Source organism: Nomascus leucogenys, chromosome 6 (assembly GCF_006542625.1).
Source record: "Nomascus leucogenys isolate Asia chromosome 6, Asia_NLE_v1, whole genome shotgun sequence".
Classification (NCBI taxonomy): Eukaryota; Metazoa; Chordata; class Mammalia; order Primates; family Hylobatidae; genus Nomascus; species Nomascus leucogenys.
In genome coordinates, this window is record NC_044386.1 from 58,820,396 (window position 1) to 58,843,367 (window position 22,972).

A 22,972-nucleotide genomic window follows, 5' to 3' on the forward strand; every position below is an offset into this window, starting at 1 on the left:
CGGCGCGGCTCGATGACGTCACAGGGCGTTCCCGCCCAGGACTGAGCCGGGGAGCGCATCCCGGCTACTGCGGGTCCTGGGTCTTCACCTGCGGAGCCATACGGCAGCCGAGCGGTGGGAGGCGAGTCCGGGGCTCCCTGATCTTCCGTAGGCTCCCAGAGGCTCCTGGCCTCCGCAGAGCTGCAATGGCGGCAGGGCTTGGTGGTCGGACTGCGTGTTCTTCCGTTTCTTCCTTGTCGCTCTTGGGTCGGGCCCCAGGAGCCAGGGATCGGCGGGAGATGAGAGCTGGGGCAGGAGACCCAGCCGGGAGGCCGACCGGGTGGACTGGGCGGTGACAGCTGCGCTTCCTTCCCGCAGGGACCTGAGCCGCGGCGCTAGGATGGGAAACAGTGCGCTCCGCGCTCATGTGGAAACGGCGCAGAAAACTGGTGTCTTTCAGCTTCAGGACCGAGGGCTGACCGAGGTGAGACTGGGAGGGACACGACCAGGGAACTTAAAGGGAGAGGGACGGCGGGGGCGGCGAACTTAGTGCGGGATTCTCCACGCTGTGAACTCCTTTCTCCAGTTCCCCGCAGACTTGCAGAAGCTGACGAGCAATCTCAGGACCATCGACTTGTCCAACAACAAGATCGAAAGCCTACCGCCTTTGCTGATAGGAAAGTTCACTCTGCTGAAGAGCCTCTCCCTGAACAGCAATAAACTGAGTATGGCTCTTGCCAGGGAGGCTTTTGCTAGTGATCAGCTGTTACCAGGGGTGGTTTTCTCTTACAAGCTGATTTTTGTTTTTGTTATGAAACCGTGCAGGAGGGCTTAAGTTGCCGAATGCCGGAATCCTTGAAGCCTTCTTTCTACTTCTTGTAATTACATCTAAAATAAGCCTTATAATGATTGGGTGTTATAATGATTGTTACTGGGTTAATTTGGACTTGAAAGAGAAGAACATTTTGGGGATGTAATGTAAACAAAGCTACCTAACTTGGAATGGGGGATGGATGAGAAGGGGAGGATCTTCCAAATATCACAAAATTTGCTGTCGGATTGTGCCTTGGGCCCCTTTACAAAAGGAGCCCATTATACACACAAATGCTCTCCGGCATTTTGATGGCACCCTCACCTTCTAAAGACTATGTTGGTAAAATGCAATACCTAAAAATGGCACATGTGGGAGTTTTACATATATTAACAAGAGGCGAATCAGGCTGCCATATAGTCTTTATAAACTTCATCAAAGTTGTTTTCAGCTCCATCAGATTCAGGTTTTAAAAAAATTTTTCTTTGCCAGCTGTTCTGCCTGATGAGATATGCAATTTGAAAAAACTAGAGACGCTAAGCCTAAACAACAATCACCTTAGAGAGCTGCCATCTACCTTTGGGCAACTCTCTGCCCTCAAGACCCTGAGCCTCTCTGGAAACCAACTAGGAGCATTACCTCCCCAACTTTGTAGCCTACGGCACCTGGATGTGATGGATCTTTCTAAGAACCAGATTCGAAGTATACCTGACACAGTGGGAGAGCTGCAAGTCATCGAACTCAACCTCAACCAGAATCAGGTCTAGAGCTTTAAGGTTTTTTTTCCTACAGCATATGTGTGGGTTTATGGTCTCCTGATACCTGTTAACCTCTTGTTTCCTAAACTGCCATCATAGAGCTAAGTATCAGAGGCTAAATGAGAGGTTTCTTCTATAGACTGAACTAATTTCAAGGCTCAAAGTGCCATGGAATTAGTTGAGACACTGGATGTGTTAGTTGTGTAGGTGTTTTGAGGAGGGTGGGGTAGGTAACCAGGAGAGATCATTTCAAAAGTTAAACTACTGTCTCACAAATCTTGAAGAATTCTTCAGATCCTCCTCAAATATATGCCCCTAACCAGCTAGCCAGGAGCTATGTTAGGGATATAATGTGGAAATGAGGCCTAAACTGAGGTTCTCAGAGTCGGGCGTCAGAGGTAATTCAGTTTTGTTTTTCGTTTTGTGTGGGGTTTTGACATCTTTGTTACAAAGTGTGTCTCCTGCTTTTGCTGAAGAATATTAAGTGATAGGCTTTCTGGAAATAGCCCATTTCACTGTTGTACAGCTTTAATTATATTTGTTTCCATTACTTTGGAAGCTTTTCAATTAATATTTATTTGTCTGGAAAACCAATCCAAAGATTCTTGTCTAGGCATGAAGGCACAAGTGATGAAATATTGAACACTGAGACTGGATGGCCTTTAGTTTTCTAGTGTCTGTATTTCTAGATCTGCATGGTCCATTAAAGTAGCCAGAAGCTGCATGTGGTTATTACTTTTCTAGATTGTAGTGATTTTACATCATGATGAAATTCAGTCTGTCTTTGAGGGATTGGCCTCATGTTTTTTTACCTTAAGTGGATATTCTTCTAGTTATAGAGCTTCTTGGGGGAATAAAAAAACTGAATCAGTTAAGCAGCAAGTATTAGTTGAGGATTTGCTCCACATTCACCTCTGCTAGTACCTTTATTCAGTGGTTCTCTAACTTTAGTATGCATCAGAATTAACCAGAAAAGTTTGTTTAAAGAGATCACTAGCCCCCTACCCTCGGTGTGTCTGATCCAGTAGGTCTGGGATGAGGTCTGAGAAGTTGCATTGCTAGTTATTGAACTTATTAAAGTTCCCATGATTTCTAATAAGTGATGGTCTGAGATGATACTAGGCAGAATCAAATAATTTGGTGACTTTTAGTATTTAAATGGCAAAAGGGGTGAGTCAAAGACAATTGCTTGGTATTGAGCTTGAGGGCCGAAAGGAACAGTAGTGCTATTGAGAATGGACATGCTGAGTTGTCTGTGGTGAATCTTGTAAATGGAAATATCTTACTGAAAGTTGGAAACATGGGAGCAGAATAGAGGTAAGAGTATAGATACAGATCTTGAGGTCATAACAAAAGTGATGGACTTTAATGAATGAGCTTTCTAGAAAAAGTTTAGAGAGAAGATGACATATGAAGTATTAGGGACAGCTACTTGAAAAATGCCCATAAAGGCCGGGCGTGGTGGCTCACGCTTGTAATCTCAGCACTTTGGGAGGCCGAGGCGGGTGGATCACGAGGTCAGGAGATCGAGACCACGGTGAAACCCTGTCTCTACTAAAAATACAAAAAATTAGCCGGGCGTGGTGGCGGGCGCCTGTAGTCCCAGCTACTCAGAGAGGCTGAGGCAGGAGAGTGGCGTGAACCTGGGAGGCGGAGCTTGCAGTGAGCTGAGATTGTGCCACTGCACTCCAGCCTGGGCGACAGAGCGAGACTCCATCTCAAAAAAAAAAAAAAAAAAAATGCCCATAAAAACAAGAGAAGTAAGGAATAATCCAAAAGATAGGAAGAAAAACCAAAAAGGACAAAAAGAAGGGGTTTTAAGGAAGGGATACATAGTACAGTTAAATGCAATAGGGACGGAGGACGATAGATCCTTGAATTTGGTAGTAAAGTGGTCAGTATCTATGTACACATAAAACATTGGCAGTAAATGTACCAAAATGTTTATGGTGGTTATTTCTGGGTGGTGGATTCCAGGTAAACTTTTTTCTTTAAACCTGTGATTCTCAAATTTTCTATAATGAACATACAGTGCTTTTATCATCAGAAAATTTTGTTCCCAAAAAGCCACTGGTGACCTTCATAAAAGCATTTTTTTTAAGTGGGGGCGTAGTAACAGAAGCTAGATAACAGGCTTCTGGAGTGAGTAGGCAGTGAGAAAATGGAGGCGGTAAAAGAGGGGAAAACTAGAACAAATAGTCAAGTAAAGATTTTTGTTTTGTTTTAATGTACTAAAAGTAACCAGTATAGTGCTTATGCTTTTTCCTGTTATTCTTTTGTGGTTTTTCAATAGATATCTCAGATCTCAGTGAAGATATCTTGCTGTCCTCGCCTTAAAATTCTTCGCCTGGAAGAGAATTGTCTTGAGCTCAGCATGCTTCCCCAGAGTATCCTCAGTGATTCCCAGATCTGTCTGCTTGCTGTGGAAGGCAATCTTTTTGAAATAAAGAAACTTCGAGAACTGGAAGGCTATGATAAGGTATGAATTAATGTACTTCTGCATTTCTAGTCACTACCCCAGAGAAAACAATGGTGAAGTAATCCACAGAAGTGTTTATAGCTCATGTCAACAGGATTTGTTCTTCCCCATTTTGGAAGTAGATTCAAAGCATCGGCTGAATGGTATTGTGCCAAGATGACTTTTTCTCTTTAGACAGCTTATTGTAAAGCATCTTTGTCTTCATCTTTGTCTTTTGATATATATATATTTTGTGTGTGTGTGTGTGTGTGTGTGTGTGAGACAGGGTCTCATTCTGTCACCCAGGCTGGAGTGCAGTGGTGCAATCTCAGCTCACTGGCACAGCCTTCACCTCCTGGGCTCAAGCGATTCTCATCCCTCAGCCCCACTAGTAGCTGGGATCACAGTCGTGCACCAGTATACCTTGCTAATTTTTGCAGAGATGGGGTTTTGCCTTGTTTGCCAAGCTGGTCTCAAACTCCTAGGCTCAAGTGATCTGCCCGCCGCAGCCTCCCAAGGTACTGGGATTACAGGTGTAAGCCACCACGTCCAGCTCTATGTGCTTTATTTATTTATTTTTTTTGGAGGCAAGGTCTCGCCCTGTCACCTGGCTGGAGTGCAGTGGCAGGATCTCAGCTCAAGTGATCCTCCCACCTCAACCTCCTGATTAGCTGAGACAACAGGTGCTACCGTGCCTAATTTTTCTATTTTTGGTACATTGCCCAGGCTGGTCTCAAACTCCTAGGCTCAAGCGATCCACCTACCTTGGCCTCCCAAAGTGTTGAGATTACAAGTGTGAGCCACTGCACCTGGCCAAAACTATGTACTTCATTTTGCATTTACAGCAGTTACATTTTGTAGGAAATGAAAAATCACATGCAATAAAAACCAAAATAAAAAAAAAAAATAACAAATAGTTAGGCTTATATTTATTTACTCTTGCCAAAATACCCCTTATGTATTCTTTCATGTTTTTTAGTACATGGAGAGGTTCACAGCCACCAAGAAGAAGTTTGCGTGAAGTTCTCCAGGACTATGGAAACCTTACAGGATACTGACTTAGAACATCTGTTGGAATGTGGCTGAGTCAAAGCCTCCTGTTCTTGTTAGGGGTATCTACAGTAAGGAGATGATACTCCAGGAGATTATATTTCACTCAATGATCTTTTTTCATTTCAGGGCTCTTCTCAAATAAGCTAAAAGAAAAAGGATCAGGAGACAGGAAAAGTCTTCCGTTTTGAGTCACGAGTAGGGCAACAGACAAGGTTGATCTTCAAAACCATCATTAGTTTGGCTTTAAGAAACCAGTAGCTAGCTGCTATTTATATGGTGAGGGGGTGCTGCCTGGTAACAGAATAGCTGCACGCCACAGCTTGAGATTTTGTTTAGTTTCAATGTGTGAGCTTTCATAAAGTCAGTTGCCATTCCATCTCTGTGTTAACACTTCATATTTTTATGAAATTCAGATAATTTGTGAGAGGCTGGCATGGATCTAAGGATTTATTATTTTTATTCTAGTCCATCAGTTCAGTCGCAGTTTTTATACTAGGACTTTAGGATGTACATAAATGTGTGACTGTTTGTCTTGATTAAAAGTGCACTTCGTGCCGGGCATGGTGGCTCATGACTATAATCCCAGCACTTTGGGAGGCCAAGGCGGGTGGCTCACTTGAGGCCAGAAGTTCAAGACTAGTGTGGCCAACATGAGGAAACCCTGTCTCTACTAAAAATACAAAAATTAGGTGGTGCATGCTTGTAATCCCAGCTACTTGGGAGGCTGAGGCAGGGGAATTGCTTGAACCCAGGAGGTGGAGGTTGCAGTGAGCCGAGATTATGCCACTGTACTCCAGCATGGGTGACAGAGTGAGACTCTGTCTCAAATTAAAAAAATAAAAAATTAATTTTTTTTTTAAAGTATGCTTTTTTGGCTGGGTGCGGCGGCTCACGCCTGTAATCCCAGCACATTGGGAGGCCGAGGCAGGCGGATCACGAGGTTAGGGGTTCGAGACCAGCCTGGCCAACATGGTGAAACCCTGTATCTACTGAAAATACAAAAATTAACTGGGCGTGGTGGTGGGTACCTGTAATCCCAGCTACTCGGGAGGCTGAGGCGGGAGAATTGCTTGAACTTAGGAGGCAGTGGTTGCAGTGAGCCGAGATCATGCCATTGCACTCCAACTCTGGGCAACAGAGCAAGACTCTGTCTCGGGGGAAACAAAAAAAAAAGTGTGCTTTGTCAAGAGAAGCACCAACAGACCTCTAAGAAATGCTCTCTAAGGCTGCGGTAGCAAATTATTTACTATTGCAGGTGCCTTATTGGTAGAGGGCTCTGAAGAACTAAAACTGTATATGCAACACTTGTAAGATAAAAGGGACTTTCGTAATCAAGATTTTCTTGAAGATTTGTTAGAAATAATGTCTTATTTCTGGTGACTTTTCCCTTTTTGTATTTATAACTCTACTAACCAAATTACCTATCAATAAACCATTACTATAATATTTTAAAACAACCTATGTCTATCAAGCTTACTCTCTGAGTGAGAGAATATACTAAAGAATTTTTTAATGAACTTTGGCTGGAAGCAAGGTTAATCCTTTAAAGGAGGAGGACAGGAGAACTTTAACCTATAAATAGATTAGGAAGACATGTTTCATGCTCATGTTCAGATTGTATGAGTAGTGAAATGCCTTCATGTGACATAAACATTTTGTGATACTAGAACTATGCTTATTAAGAGAATGTGAGGTTGGGCACGGTGGCTCACGCCTGTAATCCCAGCACTTTGGGAGGCCTAGACGGTCAGATCACGAGGTCAGGAGAGCGAGACCATCCTGGCTAACACAGTGAAACCCTGTCACTACTAAAAATAAAAAAAATTAGCTGGGCGTAGTGGCGGGCACCTGTAGTCTCAGCTACATGGGAGGCTGAGGCAGGAGAATGGTGTGAACCCAGGAGGCGGAGCTTGCAATGAGCAGAGATCGCGCCACTGCACTCCAGCCTGGGTGGCAGAGCGAGACTCTGACTCAAAAAAAAAAAAAAAAAAAGAATCTGAAAGTACAAAGGTAGAGGATTTCAGATTATCACTAACATGAACATTAAGAAAGCTACCATTTTGGTCATTTTCTGATTTTATCTTAGTCACAAAGCTATTACTAACTATATATCAACAGTTCTCAATAATGGTTAAACCTAGCTTATCCATTAAGGGATCACACAAACCTGCTATTTAACCTCTACGGCAAAATCTTTCTGACTTAAATCTGGTCTAGGTGTTCTCTTTTTCCCATATGTTACTTTCTTTTTTGAGACAGAATTTCATTCCAGGCTGGCACAGTGGCACTATCTTGGCTCACTGCAACCTCCACCTCCCAGGTTCAACTGATTCTCGTGCCTCATTCTCCTGAGTAATTGGGATTACAGGCATGCACCACTACACCCAGCTCATTTTTGTATTTTTAGTAGAGACAGGGTTTCACCGTGTTGGCCAGACTGGTCTTGAACTCCTGGCCTCAGGTGATCCACCCACCTCGGCCTCCCAAAATGCTGGGATTACAGGTGGGAGCCAACACGCCCAGCCTCCCGTATGTCATTTTCTATTTCTCACTTTGAAAGGGGTACTAGTTTATCCATATCAGTTGAGTAGTTTTTTCTTTTTTTTTTTTCTTTTTTTTTTTTTTTGAGATGGAGTCTGGCTCTGTCGCCCAGGCTGGAGTGCAGTGGCGCAATCTCGGCTCACTGCAAGCTCCGCCTCCCGGGTTCACGCCATTCTTCTGCCTCAGCCTCTCCGAGTAGCTGGGACTACAGGCGCCCGCCACCACGCCCGGCTAATTTTTTTGTATTTTTAGTAGAGACGGGGTTTCACCGTGGTCTCGATCTCCTGACCTCGTGATCCGCCCGCCTCGGCCTCCCAAAGTGCTGGGATTACAAGCGTGAGCCACCGCGCCCGGCCTGAGTAGTTTTGTTTTTTCTAAATTTTAATGTTTAGTTTATTAATCTTATTGATCTACTGAACAGTTAACATTTCTGTGTTTTATCAGTACTTCTCATCTAATAAATCAGAACTTACACATTTTTTTTTTGAGATGGAGTCCTACTCCGTCACCCAGGCTGGAGTGCAGTGGTGTGATCTCGGCTCATTGCAACCTCTGCCTCCAAGGTTCAAGCAAGTTCTCCTGCCTCAGCCTCCTGAGTAGCTGGTACTACAGGCGCACGCCACCATGCCCTGCTAATTTTTTGTATTTTTAGTAGAGATGGGGTTTCACCATGTTGGCCGGGCTAGTCTCGAACTCCTGACCTCAGGTGATCCACCCGCCTTGGTCTCCCAAGGGGCTGGGATTACAGGCGTGAGCCACCACGCCTGGCCAGAACTTATACCTTTAACAATTTAAATGTTCCCATTTAATTATTAATTTGAGTTTAATCCACACTCTTATCAGAATCCACAACTACCACCCTTCACAACTTGGGCCTAGACTTATTGCCCTTTCTTCACTCTCATTTGCCTGCCCACACATATCAGATTATTCTGTCTAAACCCACAGTGCAGTCTCCTTTGACTCCCTTTATGCAGCTTGTCCCTCAGTGTCCATGGAGGATTGGTTTCAATACCTCCATGGATACCAAGTCCATGATGCTTAAGTCCCTTATACAAAATGACATAGTATCTTCCTGATACTTTAAATTGTCTCTAGATTACTTATAATACCTAATATGCCTACACATAACTTCATTTTCATAGATTCAACATAGTATTTGATGCATGCTAAATTAAGGTTTTGTTTTTTGGAATTTTGAGGCATTTTCCCCTTCAAATATTTCTGATCTGCAGTTGAATCCACAGATGTGGAACCTATGGATACTTAGGGCCAACTGTATTGTTCACTCAGTTGGGAATGCCCTTTTTTTTTTTTGTCCAGAGGCTCACTCTGTTGCCCACGCTGGAGTACAATGGCGCGATCTTGGCTCACTGCAACCTCCGCCTCCCGGGTTCAAGTGATTCTCCTGCCTCAGCCTCCTGAGTAGCTGGGATTACAGGCAGGCGCCACCACACCTGGCTAATTTTTGTATTTTTAGTAGAGACGGGGTTTCACCATGTTGGTCAGGCTGGTCTCAAACTCCTGACCTCAGTTGATCCACCTGCCTTGGCCTCGCAAAATGCTGGGATTACAGGCATGAGCTAACGCACCCAGCCTGCCCTCTCTTAACTAATATGCTCATTCTCTATGTCTAAGCCTCTTTCCTGCGTCTAAGCTGAATTAACTGCTCACCCATCTGTTACTATAGCACTTCTCACATTCTGTATTTATCTTTCATGATAGACTAACTCTTTGAGGGCAAGGGCTATATACAAAAATATGCCCAAAGTTACAGCAAACAAGATTTAGATTTAAATATGAGCTAATCAGGTAGACCGACTTGTGGTCTAAAGACCCAGATTTGAATTTGGCCACTAGTCCAAGTCACCTAATTTTTTTTTTTCTTTTTTTGCGACAGATCTTGCTGTGTTGCCTGGGCTAGTCTTAAACTGGACTCAAGTGATCCTCCCATCTTGGCCTCCCAAAGTATTGAGATTATAGGCGTGAGCCACTGCCTGGCTTTTAAGTCACTTTTTTTTTTTTTTTTTTTGAGACAGAGGCTGTGTCGCTCAGGTTGGAATGCAGTGGCACAATCTTGGCTCACTGCAACCTCCACCTCCTGAGTTCTAGCAGTTCTCGTGCCTCAGCCTCCCGAGTAGCTGAGATTACAGGCACCCACCACCATGCCCAGCTAATTTTTGTATTTTTAGTAAAGATAGGGTTTCTCTATGTTAGCCAGGCTTATCTCAGACTCCTGGCCTCAGGTGATCCCCCTGCCTCGGCTTCCCATAGTGCTGGGATTACAGGTGTTAGCCACCACGCCCAGCCTATATATATTTTTTGAGACAGGGTCTTGCTGTATTGCCCAGGCTGAAGTGCAGTGGCATGATCACAACTCACAGACGCCTTGATCTCCTGGGCTCAAGCTATCTTCTCCCACCTCAGCGTCTTGAGTAGCTGGAGCTACAGGTTATCTGCCACCACACTCAGCTAATTTTTAATTTTTGAGAGAGATGGGGTCTTCCTGTGTTCCCCAGGCTGGCCCCAAACTCCTGGGCTCAAGCAATCCTGCCTTACCTCCCAAAGTGCTGGGATTACAGGTGTGAGCCACCACATCTGGCCCAAGTCACCTGAATTTTTTACAGCTTGGTTTGGAAGGCAATGTAGTATATTAAAATCATGAGCCCTGGAGTCAGAAAGATCCAGGTTTGAATACAGAGTCTGTCATTTATTAGCTTTATGAATTTGAGCGATTTCATCTCACTTGTAAATATAGGGAAAAGCTCCTACCTCTCAGGTATGTTGCAAAAAATTATATAAAAGCACTTAGCATAGTGGCCATGACAGAGTAAGCACTCAGTAAATCATGCCATTTATCTCATCTATAAGGCATGAAAGTAGAATTTTACAAGTTGTACAGAAATAGAAGGCTTGGAGTGGACACTACATTAAAAGGATAAAAAAATGGAGCCAGGCAGAGGCAGGCATCTATAGTCCTAGCTATTCAGGAGGCCTGAGGCTGGAGGATCCCTTGAACCTAGGAGTTTGAGGCCAGCCTGGGCAACAATGTGAGATTGTCGCTCCAAAAAAACAATAAAAAATAGGCTGCTCTGCCTATGGAGTAGCCATTCTTTTATTCCTTTACTTTTTTAATAAACTTGCTTTTACTTTATGGAAAAAATAAATTTTTAAATGACTAGATGAGAAACTTGAATATCAATCTGAGAAATAAAATCTGATTAGGAATGTAACTGGGATAATCTAAAGTTTTGGTAAGAGTGACCTAAAGAAAACAGCACTTAGATAAGCTACTTTGTTTTCCTTTTTCACTTTACTATTTTTTTGATATATATTTGTTCACATTTATGGGGTACTTGTGATATTCTGAGACATGCATAGAATGTATAATGATCAAGTCAGGATATGTTATTCATTATCTCAAACATTTATCGTTTGTGTTGGGAACATTTCAAATCTAGCCATTTTGAAATTTACATTAAGTATAGTCACGCTACTATGCTATCAAGCATTAAAACTTATTCCTTCTATCTAACTGTATGTTTGTATCTACCCATTAACCTACCTTCCTTCATTGTCCCACCCTGTACACCCCCTACCCAGCCTCTGGTAACTATCATTCTACTCTCTACCTCCATGAAATAAATTTTTTAGCTCACATGAGTAAGAACATTAAATATTTGTCTTTCTGTGCCTGGATTATTTCACCTAACACAATGACCTCCAGTTCCTTGGATACACCTCCAGTGTATTCATGTCACTGCAAATAATAGGATTTCATTCTTTTTTATGGCTGAATAGTATTCCACTGTGTATATACACATTTCCTTTATCCATTCATCTGTTGACGGACCCTTAGGTTGATTCCATTATCTTTGCTATCATGAATAGTGCTGCAATAACCATGGGAGTGCAGGTATCCCTTTAATATATTGATTTCCTTTCCTTTCAATAAATACCCAGTAGTAGGATTGCTGGATAGTATGGTAATTCCATTTTTAGTTTTCTGAGAGGTCTCCATGTTTGTTTTCCATAGTGGCTGCACTCATTCACATTGCCACCAAGTGGGAATGAGTTCCCTTTTCTCAGCATCCTTGCCAGCATTTTCTCATTTTTGATAATAGCCATGATAACTGGAATGAGATCATCTCATTGTAGGTTTTATTTGCATTTCCATGATGATTAGCAATGTTGAGAATTTTTTCACATACCTCTTGCCGTGTGTGTGTGTGTGTGTGTGTGTGTGTGTGTGTGTGTGTGTGTGAGAGAGAGAGAGAGAGAGATGGGATCTCACTATGCTGCCCAGGCTGGTCCTGAACACCTGAGCCCAAGTGAACCTCCCACCTCAGCCTCCCACGTAGCTGGGATTACAGTGTATGTTTTTAAAAAGCTAATTCTAAGTGCAACTGAGTATAGGATGTCTGGGCCATAGATGTTTAAGGACAGACTCATAATCCACACATGAAATGGAAAGATTTAGAGTTGAAGTATAGAAACAAAAGATGAATTAAAACTGAAGGAAAAAAATAGGTATGGCTATAGGGGACACAGATCATTATGGTTATAAGACTGGAAACTTGAAGAGGGAGCTTAGTGTTAAAAAACAAGCTCAGTGGGGGATACAATTTTTTACCTCTTTAGTTATAGGTCAGTATTATGCTCGAGGCCACACAACTAGAAGTAAATGAATGAACCAAAATTTGATCCCAGGTGGTCAGACTCCAGAGCTTGTGTTAACCATTTACTACTTTTCAAAAGTGAATCAAGTTTCCAGATAATGTTATGGGAGAAAATCAGAAAGGGCTTTAAGTGAACAGCCATTTCTAATGCATGATGGAGTCTAATTTCTATGGCCTCACCTCTCTTTTTTCTCAATAGCAGAAGCTGTGGGAAAGTTTCAACCTGGGTTCCATGGATGGGCTTTCAAGACCTCCATTTATGGACCTCATTTATGCATGATTCGCATTTGTGTGCCTGTTTCTCTGGAGAGAGGCTATGTTGTCTTTCATCAAATTCACAGAGATGCTTGACCAGAAAGAGCTCCACTTTAGAGAGAATAGCAGCTATTGCTTATTAAGCTCTTACATTAGCCAGGAACTGTTCTAAGTGCTTTACCTGTGTTACCACTCTATGCAATACAATGCTATGTAGGAATTATAGGCATACCTCATTTTACTGCACTCCATTAAGTTTTTTCACAAATAGACAGTTTGTGGCAACCCTACATTGAGCAAATCTATCAGTGCCATCTTTCCAACAGCATGTGCTCACTTCATATGTCTCACATTTTGAAAATTCTCACAATATTTCAAACTTTTTCATTATTATGATATGTGTTATGGTGATCTGTGATCACTGATGGTACTATTTTGTTTTGGGATGCCACAAACCATGCCAATATAAGATGGTAAACTTTTTTGACAGGGTCTCGCTCTGTCACCCATGCTGGAGTGTAGTGGCGCAATCATGGCTCGCTGCAGCCTCAACCCCCTAGGCTCAAGCGATCATCCCATCTCAACCTCTTGAGTAGCTGGGACTACAGATATGCACGACCACACCTGGCTAATTTTAAAATTTTTTTGTAGAAACGGTCTCATCTTCTTGCCCAACCCATAAGATGGCAGACTTAATTGATAAATGTGTTCTGACTGCTGCAACAACTAGCCATTCCTTATCACTCTCCTCTCCTTGGGCCTCCCTAATCTGAGACAGAATATTGAGATTAGGCCAATATATAGCCCTGCAATGGCCTTTAAGTTCAAGTGAAAAGAAGAGTCATAGCTGGGCGTGTTGGCTCACACCTGTAATCTCTGCACTTTGGGAGGCCGAGGTGGGCAGATCACCTGAGGTCAGGAGTTTGAACCAGCCTCGCCAACATGGCAAAACTCTGTCTCTACTAAAAATACAAAAACTGGCTGGACATGATGGCACACACCTGCAATCCCAGCTACTCAGGAGACAGAGGTTGCAGTCAGCTGAGATTGCACCATTGTACTCCAGCCTGGACGACAGGGCAAGACTCTGTCTCAAAAAAAAAAAAAAAAAAAAAAATGCCAAGACAGGCTAAAGGCTAGGCCTTACACCAGTTAACCAACTGGTGAATGCAAAGGGAAAGTTCTTGAAGGAAGTTAAAAGTGCTACTCCAGTAAACACAAGGCCGTAACTCCCTTCAGTGCTATAAAGGCTGAGAGGTGAGGAAGCTGCAGAAGAAAAGTTGGAAGTTAGCCGAGGTTGGTTCATGAGGTTTAAGGGAAGAAGCTGTTATCTGTTAACATAAAAGTGTAAGATAAAGCAGCAGGTGCTGATGGAGAAGCTGCAGCAAGTTTTCCAGATAATTGATGATGGTGGCTATAGTAAACAATAGATTTTTCAATGTAGATGAAATTGCCTTCTATTGGAAAATGACACTATTTAGGACTCCCATAGCTAGAGAGAAGTCAATGCCTAGCTTGTTTCAAAAGACAGGCTGACTCTCTTGTTAGAGGCTAATAGAGCTGGTGACTTGAAGCTGAAGGCATTGCTCATTTACCATTTTGAAAATATAGGGGCCTTAAGAATCATGCTAAGTCTACTCTACCTGTGCTCTATAAATGGAACAATGAAACCTGAATGATAACACATCTGTTGTACAGCATGATTTACTGAATATTTTAAACCCACTGTTGAGAAATACTGCTCAGAAAAAAAAATATTCTTTTCAAAATCTTACTGCTTATTGATAGTGAGCATCAGAGCATCTGGTCACCCAAGAGCTGATGAAGATGTACAAGATTAATGTTGTGTTGTTTTCATGCTTGCTAACATATCCATTTTACAGCCCTTGGATCAAAGAGTAATTTCAGCTTTTTTTTTTTTTTTTTTTTTTGAGACGGAGTCTCGCTGTGTCACCCAGGCTGGAGTGCAGTGGCCCGATCTCAGCTCACTGCAACCTCTGCCTCCCAGGTTCACGCCGTTCTCCTGCCTCAGCCTCCTTAGTAGTTGGGACTACAGGCGCCCACCACCACGCCCAGCTGATTTTTTGTATTTTTAGTAGAGACGGGGTTTCACCGTGTTAGCCAGGATGGTCTTGATCTCCTGACCTCGTGATCCGCCCACCTGGGCCCCCTAAAGTGCTGGGATTACAGGCATGAGCCACCGTGCCCGGTGCTTTCAAGTCTTATTGCTTAAGAAATAAATTTCATAAAGTTATAGCTGCCATAGTGATTCCTCTCATGGATACGGGCAAAGTAAACTGAAAACCCTCTGGAAAGGATGCTGTTAAGGACATTCATGATTCATGAAAGGAGGTCAAGATACCAACATTAACAGGGGTTTGGAAGAAGTTGATTCCAACCCTCATGGATGCCTGAGCGTTTCAAGACTTCAGTGGAGGAGGCCGGGTGTGGTGGCTCACGCCTGTAACCCCAGCACTTTCGGAGGCTGAGGCAGGTGGATCACAAGGTCAGGAGTTCGAGACCAGCCTGACCAACGTGGTGAAACCCTGTCTCTATAAAAATACAAAAATTAGCTGGGCACGGTGGTGCCTGCCTGTAATCCCAGCTACTCAGGAGGCTGACGCAGGAGAATCGCTTGAACCCGGCAGACGGAGGTTGCAGTGAGCCCAGATCACGCCACTGCACTCCAGCCTGGACGACAGAGCGAGACTTCATCTCAAAAAAACAAAACAAAAAAAACCAAAACAAACAAAAAAGAGACTTCAGTAGAGGAATTATAGGCATGTGCCACCACACCCAGCTAATTGTATTTTTAGTAGAGATGTGGTTTCACTATGTTGGCCAGGCTGGTCTCACACTCCTGACCTCAAGTGATCCATCCGCCTTGGCCTCCCAAAGTGCTAGGATTATAGGCGTGAGCCACCACGCCTGGCCCATGGTATTTTTAATTAAGGTATATACATTTTGCTTTTTAAAGACATAATGCTATTGCACATTTAATAGACTACAGAATAGTGTAAACAGAACTTTTATATGCACTGGGAAACCAAAAATTCATGTGCCTCACTTTATTGCAATACTAGCTTTATGGTAGTGGTCTAGAACTGAACCCTCAGTATCTGAGGTATGCTTGTATTAATCTGCATTTACAGACAAATTAAGGCACAGAAATGACCTTACAGTCACTTCAGCTAGAGTGAAAATTCAGATAATGCCTCAGCCCATGCTTCTAACCAATTATACTGTGAGTGTAGCATGCTGGTATTCTCAGAACTATTTCCTTTATCCAGAACAGTGCTAAAATTTTTTTTTTTTTGGTAAATGGTTTTAGGAAAGGCATTTAGGTAAAGCACAATCCTCTGTTTTACACCTTCTTACTTTACATATTTACCATTACCTGCCAAACCACTCATTTTGACATGGAGCATTTCTATTACAGAGGGTGTAGTTGCATCTCACTTTATTTAAATATTTTCCTCTTTAGCCTTTGAAAGCTCCCACATTAACTGTATCTTCTCCAGTGAGTTGTAGTTCTCACACAGAACCATTACCCTTCCAGTCACTAGTGTATTTAAGCTCAAGTGAGTAAGACTAGTAATGATTAAAATGAACCTCACAACAAATTTTAGCAAGGTAAGTTTAAGTCCTATTAATATTTTCAATAAATACTGGAAAGATGCTAAAGGCAGCTTCCTGTTGTGGTGTTTCTTGATGTATGGATCTTTGCTTTATTAATTTGTTAAATGAGAGCTGATGAAACTATTTTCCCCCAAATAACAGTCATAGAAACATGTTACCTATTTGAAAGAACAATACCATTAGTTAGTTAAAAAATTTAATTGTAAGGATCAAGCAATGGTTATTGGTGAAACCAATACACACTGACAGCTTTGAAGTGTTCAGATGCTAATTTTAAAATAAATGTGACAAACACCAATCAGATTTTCGTAACACTTTTCAGGATCCACATCAACTTGATTATGGACATAGTTCAATACATAAGGGTAGGAGAAAGACAGTGTGTAACCACCAATAATTAAACCAGAGGCATAATTTTTTCAAATAATTTTTAGTAACAGAATAAATTCTAACTTTATTTAAAGTCTAAAGCTACATAAAACTCAAAGCAATCTATTTTTCTACCTGAGGTCAAAATGACTTTCCTTTTTCCTAACTAAACATAATTCTTAGCATTGAGGTAAATCTGAATTCATGTGGTATACTTTGTCAAACTTTTCCAAAAAATTTTAAGCCCTGCTTTAGAGAGAAATTCTCATGTTACATATATATATTTACATATTTTTTCTTCAAAGACTAATGACAATGTATGAGGTTAATAGGCCTGTAATGGAACCATGATACTACTAATAATACGAAATAAAAAACCACTCATTTATACAAAGTGTTCCTGAATGGTGCAATAAGAAATGGGTTCACAAATTTATGTACATATATGAATCACTAAGAGTTCAGAAATTAAGCTCACTTAAGAAAACTCGGCCAGGCACGGTGGCTCACGCCTGTAATCTCAGTACTTTGGGAGGCCAAGGCAGGTGGATCACGAGGTCAGGAGTTCAAGATCAGCCTGACATGGTGAAACCCTGTCTCTACTAAAAATACAAAAATTAGCCGAGCATGGTGGCACACGCCTGTAATCCCAGCTATTCAGGAGGCAAGGCAGGAGAATCGCTTGAACCAGGGAGGCGGAGGTTGCAGTGAGCCCAGATCACGCCACTGCACTCCAGCCTGGATGACAGAGTGAGACTCTGACTCCAAAAAAAAAAAAAGAAAGAAAGAAAGAAAACTCATTCTATTTTTCTCTTTGGAGCAGAGGTTGCAAAACTGTGATGCCTAACAAAAACGTTGTGTATAAAAACTCCAAAACCAAGCATTAGCCTAAATTGGCTATAACTGCAACTTAAATCAAAAACTATATCCAACTAGATCTTCGCTGTGGCTATGCAACTTTTTGCTTTGTGGCCTGAAGGTTTTTACTGAGGTAACAACCTCTTATCTCTTGTCCCTCCCTTGACCACAAAAGCAAAAATAAACAACAACAACAAAAAACACTTCTATAGCTTCCTTCTTCATGGCTGTCTTTGGCAATGCTTCCAAATCTTGAAAGCAAAAGAACCTGCTGAAGTATATGAGGAGGATGAAAACTCTATACATGACATATGAAAACCAATCTAAGGGTATGAATTGAGAAAGAAAATACTAGAAGGAAGGCGGAGCAGCAGTCGGCCCTCAACAGAAAACAAAAAAGAAGGAGGGCTGTGACTGCTCTGGCCCTTCTTCCATATTATCTCCCAATTTGAAGAGCATGGAACCGAAAATTTAAACTCTGAAAAGGTAATAACTTTCAAGGAGGAGCTACGGAAGTGAATAAATGATGAAGAACAGCAGTAGCTTTAGCTGTCAATGAGTTTCTTTGCTCTGGCATTGGCAATATCAATACGATCTTTGTTGGTGTCAGCCTGAAAAACAAGAAAGATATCAGCTTTACAAGGTAAGTAACTCTAATAAAAATTAAACTTTTCACACTTGGAGTAACTGACACACTGAGAAAATCCAAGAAACCACATGCAGTTACATTACAAAACTCATGTTGGGCAAGAAGTAACAGAATATGAAATTCATTTGGAAAACCCCTGGTATATAAACATGACAAAGGTGTAACATATAAGACCTTGCCGGCCGGGCGCGGTGGCTCACGCCTGTAATCCCAGCACCTTGGGAGGCCGAGATGGGCGGATCACGAGGTCAGGAGATCGAGACCATCCCAGCTAACACGGTGAAACCCCGTCTCTACTAAAAATACAAAAAATTAGCCGGGCGCAGTGGCAGGCGCCTGTAGTCCCAGCTACTCGGTAGGCTGAGGCAGGAGAATGGCGTGAACCCGGGAGGCGGAGCATGCAGTGAGCCGAGGTCGTGCCACTGCACTCCAGCCTGGGTGACAGAGCAAGACTCCTTCCGTCTCAAAAAAAAAAAAAAAAGACCTTGCCAATATTTCATCAATTCTATAACACATTTTTTCATAGTTTAACATGCCTGAAACTGGGATGCATCCTGTAATCAATGGCATTTTTTGATGCAATGAAATATGAAAGAGTGCTCTTCTCTGTTAATGATCTGGACCTTGTGTGAGTCCTCTGAACTGAATCATAGAATCTCATCTGGATTCAGACACCCTAAGTCTAACCTGGAGAGACTGAAATAACCTTTCCAAAGATCTTTGGAACGAATCTATTACCATCCTCACCAACATCTGAATTAAAATGACAGGTAAATGTAGCCTAAACCCAGACTGCAGCATTTAAAGCATCTTGTGAACCACTGTTTCAATTAATTCCATCAAAAGTCATTTAACAGAGAGCCAAGCTTAAAAACTCACCCTAAACTTTAAAGTTCACTGAGATTTTAATGAGGTATGACTTTCTTCTTTTTCTTTCTTTTTGAGACAGGGTCTCAACTCTGTTGCCCAGGCTGGAATGCAATGGTGCAATCACAGCTCACTGCAGCCTTCAACTCCTACACTCAAGCAATCCTTCTGCCTCAGCCTCCCGAGTAACTGGGACAATAGGCACATGCCACCATGCCTGGTCAATTTTTACATTTTTTTAGTAGAGTCGAGGTCTTGCTCTGGTCTCAAACTCCTGAGCTCAAGCAATCCTCCTGCCTCGGCCTCTCAAAGTGTTGAGATTACAGGCGTGAGCTACCACAGCTGGCCAAGGTATGACTTTATATGTGACACATCGAAACACTGAAAACAATTTCACTTTCACTATGTTTATATCATGTAAAGTTAAGGGGGAAAAAAGAATCACAACTTTCTTTCACTCACATGACTCTATTTCGTGTGTCCACTCCATAAGAACTATTCTGCAGAACAGATTTTCACCTACGGACTCTTTCATGAGATGAGGATTCAGGAACTTAATTTATTTTTAGTTAACAAAATAGGCTGCTGTGGGAGGAACGCTTTAGCCTAGGAGGTAAGCTGCAGTGAACTGTGATTGTACCACCGCACTACCCTAGGCAACAGAGCAAGACCCCGTTCTCAATTAAAAAATTAGTTAACAAAATAAAACTTACTCATTTGAGAGAGAAAAAAACACACTCAAAGGCTAAAGTAGATACTAAGCTTCATGTGTGAAGGTTTAAGTAAAACTACTACATTCCAAACTCTGGTTTCAAAATGCACCAACTGCCATGACGGGGAGGACTTGGCTCTTGTTTTATGTGTTAGAACCACCACCTCATCAGAACTAAGACCTATGAGGACAGGAGCTTATTCTACCATGTCCCCCACAGTATCTAGCACAGATGTCTATTACTGAAATGCTGAACTGGGTGTCTCATTTTCTTGTGGCAATAAAAAGCTTTTACCTTGTCTGTGATTCGTTTTATTTGTGGATTTTGAGCATCAATCTCATTGCCTATGTTCAGGGCCATGTCTTTTAGATTTCCCAGGATACTGCCCACTTGAGTCAGGTTCTCTTCCATTTCATCTTCTCTGGCATCATTAGTTATGCTATCACAAGAAGACAGTTAATTCCATAGGTTTTGTTGAATTTAAATAAAGTCTGGACTTATTTTTCACAAAAGTAAGTAACCAAAATGACTCTCAGCAAGTATAAGATCCAAAGGAATATAGGTTACCATTCTTGGGAAACATTCTCTAATAAAAACTGGAAGACTCATCAAAGAGAGGACAGTGTCTTAAAGCCATGTAAGAAAAGAACCAACTCTAAAACAGTGTTTCTCAAAGCGTAATTCCCAGCATCACCTGGGAAGCTGTTAGACATGAGAACATGCTAATTCTCACACTCCACTCCAGACCTACTCAATCAGAAGCTGTAAGTGCATCCCAGAAACCTACGGTTTAATAAGCCCCTCAAGTGGTTCTAATGCACAGTTAAGTCTATCTAAAGAAACACTGCCCTAAAAGAGAGGTTGGAAAACTATGGCCCAAGGACCAAATCTGGCCACCATCTGATTTTGTAAATCAGCTGTGCTCTTTTGTTTACATATTGTTTATGCCTGCTTTAACCCTACAACAGAGTTGAGTAATTGCAAGGGACTGTATGGCCTGAAAAGTCTGAAATATTAATTCTTTGGCTCGTTACAGATCTTCTTATAGGAATCTAGCTGACCCTTGTTCTAGATGACACATTTTAAAACATATTTTTTTCTATATATAAAAGTAAAATATGTCTAGTTCAATAATTTGGAAAGTACTGAAAAGTATAAAGGAAAGTTAATTCCATCAACCAAGGTCAACCACCACAGTCAACATTTTGTCTGGCCGGGTGTGGAAGCTTATGCCTGTAATCCCAGCACTTTGGGAAGCCGAGGCAGGTGGATCACCTGAGGTCAGGAGTCCAAGACCAGCCTGGTCAACATGGTGAAACCCTGTCTCTACTAAAAATACAAAAATTAGCTGAGGGTGGTGGCGCACACCTGTACTCCCAGCTACTTGGGAGGCTGAGGCAGGAGAATCACTTGAACCTGGGAGGCGGAGGTTGCAGTGAGCTGAGATCGTGCCACTGCACTCCAGCCTGGGCAACACAGCAAGACTCTGTCTCAAAACAAAACAACAAACAAACAAAAAAAACCCCACATTTTGTCAGTGGGCAGATTTTTAAATGCATTTTAAAAATGGAATAAATACAATTTTTATTTATTAGTTAGGGGTCATGTACTGCTAAACTCATCTCCTAAGTGAACCATTCATTAAGAAAGGTACAGGAATATCGGGAGGAGTTGGCATACCGTTTAACGTATCCACCACTGGCTGCTCCTGTCGTTGGTTGCTGAGGCTGACCATTTGTCACCGGGCCTGGCTGTTTAGATACTACATTGCTAGGTGAGTTTTCTCCGCCATCTCCCCATGTTGTCTTATAAGCCTTGCCAGACTCAAAGTTCTTTGTTCTATATAAGAGTCAGGAGTGTAGGGAGATACCAAAAAAAAGTAGAGGGAGAGTTCTAATTATTAGTGCCTGTTACCTTGAGGATGACACTAATAACTCTAGTAGAAAAGCTGCATACAGCTAAGTCTAGATGATCTATACTATGCTCCATGGCAATATCGAATAGGAAATAGATGAATTATGTAAACCCATTGACACTAAAAAAACATTTTAAAAAGGTCCAAATACTACTTCTACCAAATCTTCACTAGGCTGTTAGCAAGTAGCAAAAGGCAACTATTTGATTTTTCAGGTTCCCTTAGCCTCTGGCACTATTGTTTTGCTTTTCTCTTCCTAGTGTATCCAGCACTATCTAGAAAACAGGTTAATGCACATTACTTAAAAAAAGTTCCCTTAGAAAAGGTGTTCTGGGATACCTTAAGAAGTTCCTTGAAGGCATCTCAGAGGTTGACAAGGGATGACAGAATAAGAAGGCTGACGCTGGGTGCAGTGGCTCACACCTGTACTTCCAGCACTTTGGGAGGCCAAGGTGGGCGGATCGCTTGAGCTCAGGAGTTTAAGATCAGCCAGGGCAACACGGCAAAAACCCATCTCTCAAACTCCTGACCTCAAGTGATCCACCCACCTCGACCTCCCAAAGTGCTGGGACTACAGGCTTGTGAGCTACTGCTCCCTGCCTCAAAATGCCATCTCTATAAAAAAGTACAAACATTAGCTGGGTGTGGTGGCACACGCCTGTGGTCCCATCTACTCGAGAGGCTAAGGTGGGAGGACTGCTTGAGCCCAGAAGGTCGAGGCTGCAGTGAGCCATGATAGTGCCACTGCATTCCAGCCTGGGTGACAGAGTGAGACCTAATCTTAAAAAAAAAAAAATAAAATTTTAAAATAAGAAGACTGAATTTGAACCAGCGTAGTTCCAGCTAATCAGTTTTTATTAGAATTTTCCATGAAATTTTAAACAATGGTTTCTTACAAACAAACCAGCCATCAGGAAAGAAAGGCATGAATAATTTCCAAATTGGACAATCAGCGGACAAATAAGTACCTTGACCACACAAGCGGTCATTCATAAATCCTGTAGTGTAGGAGTTTTTCATTTAAGAGTTTCCTCTTAAAAAAAAAAAAAAAAAAAAGATCAAGGCCGGGCACAGTAGCTCACACCAGTAATTGCAGCACTTTGGGAGGCCAAGGTGGGTGGATCACCTGAGGTCAGGAGTTCAAGATCAGCCTGGGCAACATGGTGAAACCCCATCTCTACTAAAAATACAAAAATTAGCTGGGTGTGGCAGCCATGTGCCTATAATCCCAGCTACTGGGGAGGCTGAGTCAGGAGACTCCCAGGAGAACCTGGGAGGCAGAAGTTGCAGTGAGCTGAGATTGCACCACTGCACTCCAGCCTGGGCAACACATTGAGATTCCATCTCAAAAAAAAAAAAAAAAAAAAGGATCGCCAGATGCGGTGGCTCACGACTGTAATTCCAGCACTTTGGGAGGCGGAGGTTGGG

The 22,972-nt window shown here is 42.3% G+C and overlaps 2 protein-coding genes across 2 annotated transcripts in view; one reads left to right on the plus strand and one right to left on the minus strand.

The window, feature by feature from the left end:
* Positions 1 to 14: 14 nt before the first annotated feature.
* LRRC57 (leucine rich repeat containing 57) lies at positions 15 to 6,576 on the plus strand. Its single transcript, XM_003266772.4, has 6 exons — positions 15 to 121; positions 358 to 463; positions 566 to 704; positions 1,283 to 1,551; positions 3,842 to 4,027; positions 4,986 to 6,576. The coding sequence occupies exons 2-6, from the start codon at positions 380 to 382 to the stop codon at positions 5,025 to 5,027; spliced, it is 720 nt and encodes a 239-aa protein (XP_003266820.1). The 5' UTR covers positions 15 to 121; positions 358 to 379; the 3' UTR covers positions 5,028 to 6,576.
* Positions 6,577 to 16,355: 9,779 nt separating this feature from the next.
* SNAP23 (synaptosome associated protein 23) overlaps positions 16,356 to 22,972 on the minus strand; it is a 35,618-nt gene continuing 29,001 nt past the window's right edge. The window contains exons 6-8 of the mRNA XM_030814236.1: positions 21,310 to 21,468; positions 19,924 to 20,068; positions 16,356 to 18,011 (exon numbers count right to left, since the gene is read on the minus strand). Of these exons, the coding sequence (XP_030670096.1) occupies positions 17,946 to 18,011; positions 19,924 to 20,068; positions 21,310 to 21,468 (370 nt within the window). The 3' untranslated portion in view covers positions 16,356 to 17,945. The remainder of the gene's footprint in view (positions 18,012 to 19,923; positions 20,069 to 21,309; positions 21,469 to 22,972) is intronic.

Excerpts from the sequence above, each read along its gene's own strand:
- LRRC57 (XM_003266772.4), top strand. The coding sequence starts at position 380 with ATGGGAAACAGTGCGCTCCGCGCTCATGTGGAAACGGCGCAGAAAACT. Across the intron at positions 705-1,282 it reads CCTGAACAGCAATAAACTGA|CTGTTCTGCCTGATGAGATA; the intron begins GTATGGCTCTTG and ends TTTCTTTGCCAG. Across the intron at positions 4,028-4,985 it reads AACTGGAAGGCTATGATAAG|TACATGGAGAGGTTCACAGC; the intron begins GTATGAATTAAT and ends CATGTTTTTTAG.